Source organism: Doryrhamphus excisus, chromosome 2 (genome assembly GCF_030265055.1).
Source record: "Doryrhamphus excisus isolate RoL2022-K1 chromosome 2, RoL_Dexc_1.0, whole genome shotgun sequence".
Classification (NCBI taxonomy): domain Eukaryota; kingdom Metazoa; phylum Chordata; class Actinopteri; order Syngnathiformes; family Syngnathidae; genus Doryrhamphus; species Doryrhamphus excisus.
This window is the reverse complement of record NC_080467.1, coordinates 31,151,228-31,165,285: the sequence shown is the minus strand read 5'-3', so window position 1 is coordinate 31,165,285 and position 14,058 is coordinate 31,151,228. Positions and strand designations below refer to the sequence as shown.

The 14,058-nt window shown below is 33.2% G+C and overlaps 1 protein-coding gene across 3 annotated transcripts in view; it reads right to left on the bottom strand.

Annotated features, from left to right (window-relative positions):
* Positions 1 to 14,058, bottom strand: part of slc36a1 (solute carrier family 36 member 1) — a 48,790-nt gene that overhangs the window by 16,988 nt on the left and 17,744 nt on the right. For all 3 annotated transcript variants that reach the window (XM_058056172.1, XM_058056183.1, XM_058056164.1), the window contains exons 10-11: positions 13,887 to 14,053; positions 11,857 to 12,026 (exon numbers count right to left, since the gene is read on the bottom strand). In XM_058056172.1, coding sequence (XP_057912155.1) covers positions 11,857 to 12,026; positions 13,887 to 14,053 — 337 coding nt within the window. The remainder of the gene's footprint in view (positions 1 to 11,856; positions 12,027 to 13,886; positions 14,054 to 14,058) is intronic.

Sequence of the window (14,058 nt, the reverse complement as noted above, 5' to 3'; positions counted from 1 at the left end):
ACTTGACAGAAATTGGACTAAATATGACATGTTCTTTGAAAGCAATCATGCTCTTGGAGAAAAAAAAATCAGACCGCATGATGGAAGCTTGGATGCTAAAGAGAAACAAATGAAGATTGATATGAGTGATGTCCTGAAAACAATCACTCAAGCCCACTGATTGCCACTTTTTAACACAATACGAGTGAATTATTATAAAACGTTGTATAACATTGTGTTTACGTTCAAGAAAAAACCAGACTATCGTTAATTTTAACAGTTTGACGGGAAAAAAAAAGTCAACAACAGACTATAATTGCAACCTCGATGCTTTCCCATTGTTACCAACAACAAGAAGAATATATTACCTATATACACTACCGCTAAAAAGTTTGGGATCACTTGCAAATTTCTTTGTTTTTACAAAGAAAAAATAATTTTCATGCATTTCACAACCAATTTTTTCCATTCCACAAACATTTTTATCCATTTCACAAACAATGAAAATGAATCAGATGAAATTTTCAAACTGGGTCTAACAAGGACAGAAAAACGCTGCACAACTATCTGAGTGTTTCCAAAGAAAAACACACTCGAAAACTAACAAATACTAAAATCTCTTACCGTGCTATTAAGTACTCCCTTCAGAGAGCAGCACAAACTGGGTCTAACAAGGACAGAAAAACGCTGCACAACTGTACAAGAAGGGTAACATCTGAGTGTTTTCCAAAGAAAAACACATTTTCATGCATTTCACAAACAATTTTTATCCATTTCCCAAACAATGAAAATGAATGAGATGATTTTGAAAGAAGGATGTACATTTTTGCATAGAGGCCTACTATCAACAACTGTCAGTCCTCTGCATCAATCTCCTGGTATGGCTGCTAATCCAAGTTCATCATTTTATAAGGCTAATAGATGATTAGAAAAGCCATCTAAAAATCTAAACTAAAATCTCTTACCATGCTGTTAACTACTCCCTTCAGAGAGCAGCACAAACTGGGTCTAACAAGGACAGAAAAACGCCGCATATCTCATATATCATATGAGAGTGTTTTCCAAAGAAAAACACATTTTCATGCATTTCACAAACAATTTTTTTTCCATTTCACAATGTAAAAGGAATCAGCACAAACTGGGTCTAACAAGGACACAAAAACGCTGCACAACTCTGCAAGAAGACATATCTGAGAGTGTTTTCCAAAGAAAAAAAATGTTCATGCATTTTGCGAACAATTTTTTCCATTTCACAAAATTTTTTATCCATTTCATAAACAATGAAAATGAATGATATGATTTTGAAAGAAGGATGTACATTTTTGCATAGAGGCCTACTATCAACAACTGTCAGTCCTCTGCATCAATCTCCTGGTATGGCTGCTAATCCAAGTTCATCATTTCATAAGGCTAATAGATTATTAATAAACCTATTTAAAAATCTAAACTAAAATTACAGTCAAAGTATCCTTGTGAAGGAAATGGTCACACTAAAAAGATGGTTTCATGATAATAGATTGTCCTTGAACCTAAATTAAAAAAATAAATAAAAGTGACTATAGGGGTGTTATGTCATGTCTAGAGGGCTCTAACACTGTTAAAGGGTGTATTTAGAAGGTCATAAACGGGATTGCTATGTGTTATTTTCTTATATTATGTCTACTATTTTAGGTAATATGAGTTTAAAGATGACTATAGGGGTGTTATTACATGTCTAGAGAGCTCTAATGTTAAAAAAATGTGTACAAGGTAAAAAAAAACATGTTTTCTGTGTCTTATTTTCTCGTGTTTTGTCTACTATATTGGTAATAGGAGTGTAATGGTGACTATAGGGGTGTTATGTCATGTCTCGAGGGCTCTAACACTGTTAAAGGGTGTATTTAGAAGGTCATAAACGGGATTGCTATGTGTTATTTTCTCATATTATGTCTACTATTTTAGGTAATATGAGTTTAAAGATGACTATAGGGGTGTTATTACATGTCTAGAGAGCTCTAATGTTAAAAAAAACATGTTTTCTTTGTCTTGTTTTCTTGTGTTATGTCTACTATATTGGGTAATAGGAGTGTAAAGGTGACTATAGGGGTGTTATGTCATGTCTAGAGGGCTCTAACACTGTTAAAGGGTGTATTTAGAAGGTCATAAACGGGATTGCTATGTGTTATTTTCTTGTATTAAGTCTACTATTTTAGGTAATATGAGTTTAAAGATGACTATAGGGGTGTTATTACATTACTAGAGAGCTCTAATGTAAAAAAAACATGTTTTCTTTGTCTTGTTTTCTTGTGTTATGTCTACTATATTGGGTAATAGGAGTGTAATGGTGACTATAGGGGTGTTATTTCATGTCTAGAGGGCTCTAACACTGTTAAAGGGTGTATTTAGATGGTCATAAACGGGATTGCTATGTATTATTTTCTTGTATTATGTCTACTATTTTAGGTAATATGAGTTTAAAGATGACTATAGGGGTGTTATTACATTACTAGAGAGCTCTAATGTAAAAAAAAACATGTTTTCTTTGTCTTGTTTTCTTGTGTTATGTCTACTATATTGGGTAATAGGAGTGTAAAGGTGACTATAGGGGTGTTATTACATGTCTGGAGAGCTCTAATGTTAAAAAAACATGTTCCCATGTCTTACTTTTTCGTGTTATGTCTACTACGTATATTGGGTAATAGGAGTGTAAAGGTGAATATAGGGGTGTCCCAAAGTGTCATCGCTGGGAATTTTCCCACCGTGAGAAGAAAAAAAAAAGCCCTTTTACTCTTTTTGTTCGGCCTGCGACAACCTAACACTCATCAAACACCAAAAGCGTATAGATATGATTAGATATGATGTTCTATGTCACAAAACAAGCACATTCAGTGAAAAAAAAATAAAAAAATACACTGAAGATGAGGACAAAGCTCCGGTAATATTCCGAGGAGACGCCACTGGAGGACACTTCATATCCACACTGAGTGGGGAAATGAGCGTCCTTTACGTCACGCTAATCTGTCTACGCATAAGAGCCATCCATCATAGAATATAAAAATACTTTTTCTGCACCATAACTGAGGTAAATTTGTGACGTGTCCTGGATGATATTTTGTTTATTTGTCTTCACGTATGTTAAAAAATCACAGTTTATGAATAATGGATTTAATAATTCCGAAAGTTGCAGATAAAACATGAGTGAAATAAGCTTTACTGTCCAAAAGAGGGACGTTTCATTTTTCATTCAACTTATCCATCTGCCACTTTTGTCACAGTCGTGACAATGAACTGTCAAAAAGAGGACAGCACGGTATTACATATATTCAATTTTTCAATAATATAAAAAAAATATGCTCAATCTTGTTGTCACATGGTGCAGGATCAGGCTGGAAAATGTCCACGGTTGATTTGTTAACAGAGGAGGGGGGGGGGGGAGTGTGTCAAAGAACAGTCTCGAAATGTAGAACTGTCATTAAATGTACCGATTGTGTTGCGTTTATAGTGTGGACATTATGTTTCAAATGTTTTTCTTAATAAATGTAATAAGTAATAAGTAATAGGAGTGTAAAGGTGACTATAGGGGTGTTATTTCATGTCTAGAGGGCTCTAAAAGTGTTAAAGGGTGTGTTTAGAAGGTCATAAACGGGATTGCTGTGTGTTATTTTCTATTATTATGTCTACTATTTTAGGTAATATGAGTTTAAAGATGACTATAGGGGTGCTATTACATGTCTGGAGAGCTCTAATGTTAAAAAAACATGTTTTGTATGTCTTATTTTTTATGTTATGTCTACTATATTGGGTAATATGAGTTTAAAGATGACTATAGGGGTGTTATTACATGTCTGGAGAGCTCTAATGTTAAAAAAACTTTGTACAAGGTAAAAAAAAAAACACGTTTTCTGTGTCTTATTTTTCGTGTTATGTCTACTATTTGGTAATATGAGTTTAAAGATGACTATAGGGGTGTTATTTCATGTCTAGAGGGCTCTAACACTGTTAAAGGGTGTGTTTAGAAGGTCATAAACGGGATTGCTATGTGTTATTTTATTTTTATTTATTAGGTAATATGAGTTTAAAGATGACTATAGGGGTGTTATTACATGTCTAGAGAGCTCTAATGTTAAAAAAGAAATTGTACAAGGTAAAAAAAACATGTTTTCTGTGTCTTATTTTCTCGTGTTTTGTCTACTATATTGGGTAATAGGAGTGTAAAGGTGAATATAGGGGTGTTATTATATGTCTAGAGAGCTCTAATGTTTAAAAAAACATGTTTTCTTTGTCTTATTTTCTTGTGTTATGTCTACTATATTGGGTAAGAGGAGTGTAAAGGTGACTATAGGGGTGTTATTTCATGTCTAGAGGGCTCTAACACTGTTAAAGGGTGTGTTTAGAAGGTCATAAACGGGATTGCTATGTGTTATTTTCTTTTATTATGTCTACTATTTTAGGTAATATGAGTTTAAAGATGACTATAGGGGTGCTATTACATGTCTGGAGAGCTCTAATGTTAAAAAAACATGTTTTGTATGTCTTATTTTCTCGTGTTATGTCTACTATATTGGGTAATATGAGTTTAAAGATGACTATAGGGGTGTTATTACATGTCTAGAGAGCTCTAATGTTAAAAAAAATTGTATAAGGTAAAAAAAAACATGTTTTCTGTGTCTTATTTTCTCGTGTTTTGTCTACTATATTGGGTAATATGAGTTTAAAGATGACTATAGGGGTGTTATTACATGTCTAGAGAGCTCTAATGTTAAAAAAAACATGTTTTCAAGGTCTTATTTTCTTGTGTTATGTCAACTATATTGGTAATAGGAGTGTAATGGTGACTATAGGGGTGTTATTTCATGTCTAGAGGGCTCTAACACTGTTAAAGGGTGTATTTAAAAGGTCATAAACGGGATTGCTATGTGTTATTTTCTTTTATTATGTCTATTATTTTAGGTAATATGAGTTTAAAGATGACTATAGGGGTGCTATTACATGTCTAGAGAGCTCTAATGTAAAAAAAACATATGTAAAAGGTCAAAAATGGGTTTTGTGCTCCAGATATTTAAAAACAAATATTCATAAATCAGGACTCCTACTTCATGGAAAGTCACATATTGCGATCTGCGGGTCTGGAACCAATTAACCGCCATAAACAACATATTACTGTTCTATACTGTGTATTTATATACAGGGGGCTCTTCCACGGCCAATACTTCCACAAAAGTAAAAAAAAAAGTAAAAATTCTGTGTGGAGGTAAAATATTACATGCAATTTTAGAGATTAATCACTACCATGCTATGTCTATGTTCAGACAACAAAAATAAACACGGTAACTCATCGTGCAAAGACAACCGAAAATTGGTTTTGGATTTATGGAGGCTGTGTGATGCTTTTTTTTTTTTTTTTTTGCCTTCTTTCCTCGTGTCCTTTTTGTTCCTGAGTGGAAAAATACTCAAAGTATTGCACCTGTTCATCTGCACAAGTGAAGCTACGCCGCATTAGAAGAAGAAGAAGAAGAAGACGGCGAAAACAAGCTAAAAAACAAAAGCCTCTCCCTCGGGAAAGCGTTTTCTATGCAGGCAAAGAATTTGGGTACTGGATTCTCCTACAGAAACGGGGCGTACCGCAGGAACAACACGAGTCCTTCATGCTGTTCCCCGGCTGCCGTTATGCGAGCATCGCTTGGATCCCAACGGAACCCGAGGCCTTTCTTCTCGCAGGGGCCGATTCCCCATGCAATAACGCTAACGCTGCGCTCTAATCAAATCAGGGACTGCCTGCAAAATGACCCACAGACATGAAGTCCCGCATGCATGAACGTATTCCCTTTTTATTGGCTTATCAACATGCATGTGCAGGAAGCGGCGCCGCACGGCAAATATCATCTGCACGAGTCCTCTGTAGGCTCCAATCACGCCTAATGAAGGAAATGAAAATCCTGGGGCCGGTTGGTGGTGCCACGGCTCAGGAACTCTGCTGGGACTTTTTTTCCCAAGCAGCGGTGAAGGAAGCTGGAGGCTGAGCCTTCTTCGCTCGCTCGCAACATTTCCCTTGATGGCAACATGCAAAATACTCTCGGTGAGCAAATACTATGATGGAACGACTTAAGTAATGCAGTTATTGACTATAGAGTTAATAAAGCGTTTATGATGGTGACAATTCTATTTCATTAAAATTAGAGGGCAATGTGGCTGAAGAGCAATATAGCCGACATAATGGTGGAGCAACGAGCTACCGCAGTGGTGGTCAAAGTGTGGCCCGGGGTCCATTTATGACACTCGGCTGTTGTTTTACTGGCCCGTAGCAAAAAACATCAACAGAATCAGAAAAAAAAATAATTGTAATAAATAAATAAAAATAAATAAATAAAAATAAAAGTAAATAAATAAAATAAAATATAAAATAATAAAATAAAAATGATATTTAATTATTAAATTAAAAAGTTTAAATATGAAGGAACAAATGTGTCATTTAAAAAAAAAACACAAAAAATGAATAAATTAGATTACAGAAAAAGCTATCATGTTACCATAATACATTCAAAATTTATGGAAATAAAGTCCTAACATTTTTTTTTAAAGCTGCAATTTTAAAGAGTATAAAATATAAATATTATGAATAAAATGTTGGAATCTCATGAAAAATAAGTCACAATTTTATGACATTTTAGTAGCAAAGAATTGACATATTAAACAACAAATGTGTCATTATTTTAAAGGAATAAAATTATCATTGTTATTATGCTACAACAATAAATTTTATAAAATAAATATTATGGTACTAAAGTCATAATTACAAGAAGAAAATTTACAAAAATTTGTGTGAAAGTGTGAAATTAAAAAAAAATTAAATTAAATAAAATTAAATAAAATTAAAAACAAAAACAGCTGCCATCTTAGAAGTATAAAGTCAAAATACTAAGAGAAAAATGTCATCATTTTACAAGCGTTCATTTTAGTAGCACCGAGTTGAAAAATTAAAGAAAAAAGTCACAATATTACAAGAAAAAATAAAAATAATTAAATAATTAAATTAAATAATTTTAATAATTTAATTTTTATAATTAAAATTAAATAATTTTATTTGTATAGCGCTTTTCAAAATACTCAAAGACGTTTTAATAAAAACAAAAAAAAAATATTAAAAAAATAAATAAAATCAAAATAAATAAGGTTGGGGCCAAAAAGTTATAATATTATACAAATAATGTCACAATATCATGAGAACAAAATTTAAGATTATTGGAGAATAAATTTGCAATATTTGGAAAATTAAAAAAACATATTAATGAAGTTTTTTTTCCCAGTGTGAGGTCTTTGCTGGGCAAAGCTAGTACACGGCTAATACACCGCATGCTAGCATAGACGTAAAACGGGCACGAGAAAAAGATGAAGCGACGGCGTTCCGAGTGTGCGCGGCTCCACGCCAGAGCAAACATAAGCGACCGAGCCCTTGGCTATTTCCAAAGTAATTTCACGGCCTTCACTTTTAGGCGGTTATGCAGGGTCGTTATAAAGGCGGTCGGTCGGTGGGTCGGTGGGTCGTACATGCCGGAACGTTCAATTCCTTCACGCAAATGTCGTTTGACGGGACAACGCTTGAAGATGCTTTGTAAATCAAGGCAGGCACTGATTGCATCTAATCAGAGCTGCCATAAAAATGTCCACTGAAGGAATATATTTGCAGCTGTAATGGCGGACATGCGTGCTTGGCGTGCCACGGAAATAAAAAGCATTCCATGCTTATGACGCACGACCGTTAATTATTAACAATGTACAACAAGAAATAGAGAAGCGGTCGTGTGCCGCTCCAATGGGGAAGGACGGCCCCCTTTTCTTCTTTTCTTTTTTCCTATGTCTTATTTTATTGTATTATGTCTACTATATTGGGTAATACGAGTGTAAAGGTGACTATAGGGGTGTTATTTCATGTCTAGAGGGCTCTAACAATGTTAAAGGGTGTATTTAGAAGGTCATTGCAATATGTTATTTTCTTTTATTATGTCTACTATTTTAGGTAATATGAGTTTAAAGATGACTATAGGGGTGCTATTTCATGTCTAGAGGGCTCTAACACTATTAATGGGTGTATTTAGAAGGTCATAAATGAGATTGCTATGTGTTATTTTCTTTCATTATGTCTACTATATTGGGTAATACGAGTGTAAAGGTGACTATAGGGGTGTTATTTCATGTCTAGAGGGCTCTAACAATGTTAAAGGGTGTATTTAGAAGGTCATTGCTATGTGTTATTTTCTTTTATTATGTCTACTATTATAGGTAATATGAGTTTAAAGATGACTATAGGGGTGTTATTACATGTCTGGAGAGCTCTAATGTTAAAAACATATGTATAAGGTAAAAAAAAAAACATGTTTTCGATGTCTTATTTTCTCGTGTTATGTCAACTATATTGGGAAATAGGAGCACAAATGTGACTATAGGGGTGTTATTTCATGTATAGAGGGCTCTAACACTATTAATGGGTGTATTTAGAAGGTCATAAATGAGATTGCCATGTGTTATTTTCTTTCATTATGTCTACTATATTGGGTAATACGAGTGTAAAGGTGACTATAGGGGTGTTATTTCATGTCTAGAGGGCTCTAACAATGTTAAAGGGTGTATTTAGAAGGTCATTGCAATATGTTATTTTCTTTTATTATGTCTACTATTTTAGGTAATATGAGTTTAAAGATGACTATAGGGGTGTTACTACATGCTTGGAGAGCTCTAATGTTAAAAAAACATATGTATATGGTAAAAAAAACATGTTTTTGATGACTTATTTTCTCGTGTTATGTCTACTATATTGGTTAATAGGAGTACAAAGGTGACTATAGGGGTGTTATTTCATGTCCAGAGAGCTCTAATGTAAAAAAAAACAGATGCACAAGGTTAAAACACATGTTTTCTATGTCTTATTTTCTTGTGTTATGTCTACTATATTGGGTAATAGGAGTACAAAGGTGACTATAGGGGTGTTATTTCATGTATAGAGGGCTCTAACACTATTAATGGGTGTATTTAGAAGGTCATAAATGAGATTGAGAAATGAGATTTTCCTTCATTATGTCTACTATATTGGGTAATAGGAGTGTAAAGGTGAATATAGGGGTGCTACTTCATGTCTGGAGAGCTCTAATGTTTAAAAAACACATGTACAAGGAAAAAAAATACATGTTTTCTCATATGATGTCTACTATATTGGGTAATAGGAGTGTAAAGATGACTATAGGGGTGTTATTACATGTCCACAGAGCTCTAATGTATAAAAAAACATGTTTTCTATGTCTTATTTTCTCATGTTATGTCTACTATATTGGGTAATATGAGTTTAAAGATGACTATAGGGGTGTTATTTCATGTGTAGAGGGCTCTAACACTGTTAAAGGGTGTGTTTAGAAGGTCATAAACGGGATTGCTATGTGTTATTTTCCTTCATTATGTCTACTATTTTAGGTAATATGAGTTTAAAGATGACTATAGGGGTGTTATTTCATGTCTGGAGAGCTCTAATGTTAAAAAAACATATGTACAAAGTAAAACAACATGTTTTCGATGTCGTATTTTCTCGTGTTATGTCTACTATAAAAGTGTACCCCACATGCCCGTCTTTCTAACTACTGTTGCTGATTCGTGTTCTCATGACGGTTCTAGGAACAGAACTTGTTTTGTTTGCTGCATCGTATCTTTGACAAGAGTGCTGAAAAAGCGGTGAGAAAAAAAACCAAAACCAAAACAACGTGCTGTTAAATTTGTGACCTGATAAGAGCACATGTGAAGTCTTCTGGAACCACGGCGCACGTGGGCCGCAGTTTTCCACTTGCCAGCGTGCCATTGATTTCGGTGTGCCGGCTGCAAACTCAATTACTTCTTCTAGTACACAAGCAGACCTTTATTTAGCTCATCCTTAAAACCAAATCTAAAAAACAACTCAGAGGCTTTGTTGGGCTTATCAGCGACTTCAACACACGAGGCTGAACTTAAAGAAGCAATCTTTCATCTCTTATCAGACGTTTCAGGCTATTAGCACACAATTAGCCACTTTTTAAACACTCATTATGTGTTGTGAAGATAAGCAACATGTAAGATTGTATCATGGCTGCATCGAGTGGTTAGAGTATTTTTTTTTTAAGTAAAGGGTGTCCAAAGTGCGGCCTGCGGCTGTTTCTTTATCCGAAAAATATTGAACAACAAAACTAAAAAAAAAACAGCAACAGGAAAAACTGAGAAATCAGCAGTAATTTTACACAAAAAAGTCAAAATATATGAGGAAAAAGTCATAATACTATGATTGTGTCATTTTTAAAAAAGGCTGCACGGTGGCCTAGTGGTTAGTGCGCAGACCTCACAGCTAGGAGACACAGGTTCAATTCCACCCTCGGCCATCTCTATGTGGAGTTTTGCATGTTTTTACCGTGTTTTCTATGTCTTATTTTCTCGTGTTATGTCTACTATATTGGCTAATAGGAGTTTAAAGATGACTATAGGGGTGTTATTATATGTCTAGAGAGCTCTAATGTTAAAGGGTGTGTTTAGAAGGTCATAAACGGGATTGCTATGTGTTATTTTCTTTTATTATGTCTATTATTTTAGGTAATATGAGTTTAAGGAAGACTATAGGGGTGTTATTATATGTCTAGAGAGCTCTAATGTTAAAAAAACATAGGTATAAGGTAAAAAAACACGTTTTCGATGTCTTAGTTTCTCGTGTTATGTCTACTATATTGGTAATAGGAGTGTAAAGGTGACTATAGGGGTGTTATTTCATGTCTAGAGGGCTCTAATTCTGTTAAAGGGTGTGTTTAGAAGGTCATAAACGGGATTGCTATGTGTTATTTTCTTTTATTATGTCTACTATTTTAGGTAATATGAGTTTAAAGATGACTATAGGGGTGTTATTACATGTCTAGAGAGCTCTAATGTTAAAAAAAGCATGTTTTCTATGTCTTATTTTTTCGTGTTATGTCTACTATATTGGGTAATAGGAGTGTAAAGGTGACTATAGGGGTGTTATTTCATGTCTGGAGAGCTCTAACACTGTTAAAGGGTGTGTTTAGAAGGTCATAAACGGGATTGCTATGTGTGTCTACTATATTGGGTAATATGAGTTTAAAGATGACTATAGGGGTGTTATTTCATGTCTGGAGAGCTCTAATGTAAAAAAAAACACATGTACAAGGTAAAAAAATACATGTTTTCTCATATTATGTCTACTATATTAGGTAATATGAGTTTCAAGATGACTATAGGGGTGTTATTACATGTCCAGAGAGCTCTAATGTATAAAAAAAACATGTGTTCAATGTCTTATTTTCTTGTGTTATGTCTACTATATTGGGTAATAGGAGTGTAAAGGTGACTATAGGGGTGTTATTTCATGTCTAAAGAGCTCTAATGTTAAAAAAAATGTATAAGGTAAAAAAAACATGTTTTCCATGTCTTATTTATTGTGTTATGTTATTATGTCTCTCGGCCGAAGACAGCTGGGATAGGCTCCAGCACCCCCCACGACCCTCATGAGGATAAGCGGTAGAAAATGAATGAATTTTGAAATATTATAGAAAAAAGAAAAGGGTCCATTCAGCCATAAGCCATCTTCTTCACAGAACACGGTGAATGATAAATGATTGATTGACTGAAGGAGCATAAAAAACATGGACGTCCAATCCCAAAGAGGCTGCAGGCGTGCTGAGCTTCAAACAAGGAGAAGCCTGCCACCTACTGACCTCAACGTGCCCCAGCACCTTCACCCTCATCCAGGCAACCTCATCACCGACGAATGGGACGGTTGGATGCGTGTATTCATGCATGTTCAGATATTTATCATGAACTAGCCTTTTTATATGTTAAACGTGCGAACCAAAGTTTAAGTTCTGGGCGAAAAGCAACACTCACATGTGAATATGACCAAGATGGTGCGGAGCAGCAGGTCCACGGCCGTCTCCCACCTCTCGGACACCTGAGCCACGGCCGGCGGGATGAGGATCTCAGCAGGAACGTAGAACTGCAGGGCGAATGTGATGAAGATGCCAAAGCAGTAGAGCAGCTTGACGCCCTGGTAGGTCCTGGATGACGTAAAACAGAGAAGACGACAGAGGAGATTAGCGGGCTTCATTCGGAGAGGTGAAAAATAAATGGAGTCGCTAAATCGTTAGCATAAATAAATATGATTTCATTGCATGCAGAGCTTAGCAGTGATGTTTACAGAAACCATGTAACAGGTTTCCATGCCTATAAGGGTGTCACGATACGCAAAACACAATACAAATTAATTTTATTAGCATATTGTTGAATTATTAAAATAATTTAAAAAATGCTTGGCAAAATTTTTTATTCTTATCAGAATAAAAATATTATGAAATACTATGAAAATTTTCAAACATTTAAGAAGAATGTCGAGATATTCTTATTTTATTGTATTTATTTTTTTATTTATTGGACATATTTTGTTTAAAAAAAATTTAATTAATATTGTTTTAATTAAAAATATATTTATTACATTTATATTATTTCTTTAATTTATTTTCATATTATGTACTTTTAATTATGGTACTACTACTTCCATATTATGTGCATTACCCTTCGCAGTAGTGATACCATGCTGTAGTTGACATACTGTAGTTTTATATAATATATAAAAATAATAATATATGATTATATATAAAATATATATATAATATAAATTTATATAAAATAAATATATTATATATAATATATAAAAAAAATAAGAAAAAAAATCTAAACAGATTTGGTCATACAAAAATTATGTAATATTATGGACAAAAATAACATTTTTTTGTTATGAGCGCAAAGTCCAAATATTAAAAGTATAATAAAGTCAAAATTACAAGATTAAAAATGTTGAAATAGTTGGAAAAAGTAAAAAAAAAAAAGTCACTTTAGTAGCATATTGTTGAATTATTACAAGAATTAAAAAAAATATTCTTATCACAATAAAAATATTATGAAATACTATGAAAATTTTCAAACATTTAAGAAGAATGTCAAGATATTCTTATTTTATTGTATTTATTTCATTTAATTTTTATTTATTTGACATATTTTTGTATTCTGTGTATAATTAAAAAAATATTTATTACATTTATTTTATTTCTTAATTTTTTTTATATTATGTATTTTTAATTATGATACTACTACTTCCATATTATGTGCATTACCCTTCGCAGTAGTGATACCATACTGTAGTTGACAATCTGATTAGAAAAGAAATATTGGCATTGTTTTATATTATAAAAATAATAATATATGATAATATATAATATATATATATATATAATATAAATTTATAATAATATATAAAAATTAAGAAAAAAAATCTAAACATATGTGGTCATACAAAAATTATGTAATATTATGGACAAAAATAACATTTTTTGTTATGAGCGCAAAGTCCAAATATTATGCATATAAAGTCAAAATTACAAGATTAAAAATGTTGAAATATTTGGAAAAAGTAAAAAAAAAAAAAGGCACTTTAGTAGCATATTGTTGAATTATTACAATAATTTAAAAAAAATAAAATTTTAATTCTCATCAGAATAAAAATATTATGAAATACTATGAAAATTTTCAAACATTTAAGAAGAATTTTTATTTATTTTGCATATTTTTGTTTTCTGTATAATTAAAAAAAATATTTATTACATTTATTTTATTTCTTTATTTTTTTATATTATGTATTTTTAATTATGGTACTACTACTTCCATATTATACTGTAGTTGACAGTCTGATTTGATACTGAATCTTGCAAGATAGTTTTTCTCTAAACAAGAAATATTGACATCGTTTTATATAATATCGTTTTCATCTCGTGACACCCCCTACTATACTACCCGACATAAATCGCTGTCGGGTCGGTGCCTTGAACGGACTCGTAATTCTTGGTACACGAACGTTATCTTACCAGCAGTTGGGCAGGTTGAGCGTGATGCTGCCGCCGATGTCGGCGCCGAAGCACATGTATCCGATCGTTCCGAGGCTGATGTACAGGAATGTGACGATGCCCATTCCCAAATACAGAACCAGGCGGAAACTCTGAGGCCTTTGCATCTTGTTTTCCAACGGGAGAACCTGGA